Source organism: Monomorium pharaonis, chromosome 5 (assembly GCF_013373865.1).
Source record: "Monomorium pharaonis isolate MP-MQ-018 chromosome 5, ASM1337386v2, whole genome shotgun sequence".
Taxonomy (NCBI): domain Eukaryota; kingdom Metazoa; phylum Arthropoda; class Insecta; order Hymenoptera; family Formicidae; genus Monomorium; species Monomorium pharaonis.
The window spans coordinates 12793442-12795744 of NC_050471.1; the positions used below are offsets into that span (position 1 = coordinate 12793442).

Consider the following 2303-nt stretch of genomic DNA (forward strand, 5'->3'; position numbering starts at 1 on the left):
AATTAAATAAGAGAAATATAATAGTAGTCCGCAATTTAACAAAATAAGAAAATAATAAAAATACATATATAATAACAAGACTCGTGACAAACTCATCTCCGACAAAGTATTTAGTCACTGTTAAAACTCAACTAACTCATATCCAACCTACATTTCAGGAATAAATGTGAGACAGAAAACTCTTGAATTTATCACGTATTCTATTATTATGTATGTATATATTTTTATTACTTACTTTGTTAAATTGCGAATTATTTTTATACTTCTCTTGTCTAATTTATTTTGGAATTAATTTCAAGAACATGAACACGTTATATTAATTTTATACATTTCACAAATTTGTGTGTATTTATTATTAATTACTGTTGATATTAAAAGAAAATATTGTAGTTTAAATCATAATTTAACAACTAATGTTGCAATTATTCTCACCGATGAGATTTTAACTTATTTTTCTTTCGATGTTGGCATATTTATGACATTTATTTACTAATTACTAAGTGGCTTCCACGCTACCCATGAGGTGCCACTAATAGCGCGTTAGGTTTTTTTACGTGGACCTTCGCCAGTAGCCCTATTATACCACATTTAATTTCTTGATATTCTTAACACATCTATTCATAAATGTGAGGTCTAGCGTTCTTGATGAGATTTTAATTTATTAAGTACATATTATATATATAGGACAGGAATAATGAAAGGAATATAAAAGAATATTAAAAAAATTTGAAGTATTTTTTATATCATTTTATTTTTTTCAAGAAAAATTGTAATATTTATTTATTACAAATGGGGGGCCACCACCTCGGCCACCACCCCGGCTGCCGCCTTGGCCGCCACCTCGGCTGCCACGCCAGCCGTCACCTCGGCCGCCACCTCGGCTGCCACGCCAGCCGTCACCTCGGCCGCCACCTCGGCCGCCACCTCGGCGAGGTGGAATTCCCCTCTGGGCACGCCAACGGGCCCTCGAGCGACCGCCCCCTCTTCTTTTTTCTAAAAATAAATAAATAAATACGTTATTGGAATAAAATAATTTTTTATATTAATAACAAATAATGTAAAATACTTTACGTTTTGGCTGCTGTGGCTGCTCTGGCTGCTCTGGTGGCTGCTCTGGCTGCTCTGGTTGCACCAGCTCTAGCTGCTGCTGCTGCTCCTTCTGCCTTTGCAGCTCTCCATAAAGGAAGTCCAACTTCTGTTGGACTTCCTCTTGGTGCTGCTGCTGCTGTTGTTGTTGCTGCAATAGCTGTTGCAGCATTTGCTGCATAGATGCAGCTTCCTCAGATTCTGGTAATATAAAAGAAATATACAATATGATATAAAAGAAAACATGATAATTTAAGAAAGAGAATAATAAATTGATTTATTACTCACGGGACAAACTGTGCGCCATGGCGGTTGCTTGCGAAATGTGCGAAACGGCAGAGCTATGTAAACAATTGAAAATCGCGAATGCACGTGTTGCGCCGCGCGCCGGGCGCCGCTCGTCGGGCCCACGCGGCTGATTCTTCATTGTGTGAGTGCGAGCCGCGTTTGTCGTTTGACTGTGTGCGGAGAGCACGATATCACGATTTGTTTATTACTTGATTTCACGGTGTTAATATATTATTTTTATGCGATTGAGTGTTAACGTTTTGAACGTAAGTGCATTTTACAAACAACGTTACATTGAGAAAGCTGAAAGTTTCGATTGTGAATCAGTAAGAAACTTTTATATATTTTTCTCTTATTTATTCTCCTTTTCATTTTTTCTTTTCTTTGATTCTTCGTTTGATTTCTTTCTTGTTGTCAATAAAAATGTGCGAGCCATTAGAGAAGAAAAATAAGCGAAGTTTTCAAGAAGCTTGGCTTAGCGATACTCAATATAAATTTTGGATACGCAAAGTACCATTGAATGACGAGCTTTATCATTGCACTGTATGTAAGAAAAATTTGTCTTGTAATACACGTATTTCAAGACATGCAAATTCTACGCCTCACAAAGAAAATCTGCAAAAAGCTACATTTTCTTTAACAAAAAATGACGATATAAATGAAACTATTTCTCAGACAAAACAAAAATTTCGACAAGAATGGTTAGATATTGAATTGTTTAAACCATGGTTACGTGAAGCATCACATGATAAAACATTATTTTTTTGCGAATTTTGTGAAAAATACATGGATGCTAGGTTGTCACACATTTATCGTCATGCAGATTCCGCAGTGCACTTAAAAATTGCTGCAGATAGAAATAAAGAAAGAAAGGAAACAGACGAAGATATTAATATAACGGACGAATCGCTTTTGTCGTTTGATGAGCG

General features: G+C 36.0%; 1 protein-coding gene across 1 annotated transcript; it reads right to left on the reverse strand.

Annotated features, from left to right (window-relative positions):
• Window positions 1-783: 783 nt before the first annotated feature.
• On the reverse strand, window positions 784-1393 carry LOC118645615 (probable basic-leucine zipper transcription factor Q). Its single transcript, XM_036287044.1, has 3 exons — window positions 1375-1393; window positions 1067-1287; window positions 784-993 (listed from the first exon to the last, which is right to left on the reverse strand). Exons 1-3 carry the CDS (start codon window positions 1391-1393, stop codon window positions 784-786), a joined length of 450 nt encoding a protein of 149 aa, XP_036142937.1.
• Window positions 1394-2303: the final 910 nt, after the last annotated feature.

Excerpts from the sequence above, each read along its gene's own strand:
- LOC118645615 (XM_036287044.1), bottom strand. Across the intron at positions 994-1,066 it reads CACAGCAGCCAAAACGTAAA|AAAAAAGAAGAGGGGGCGGT; the intron begins GTATTTTACATT and ends ATTTATTTTTAG.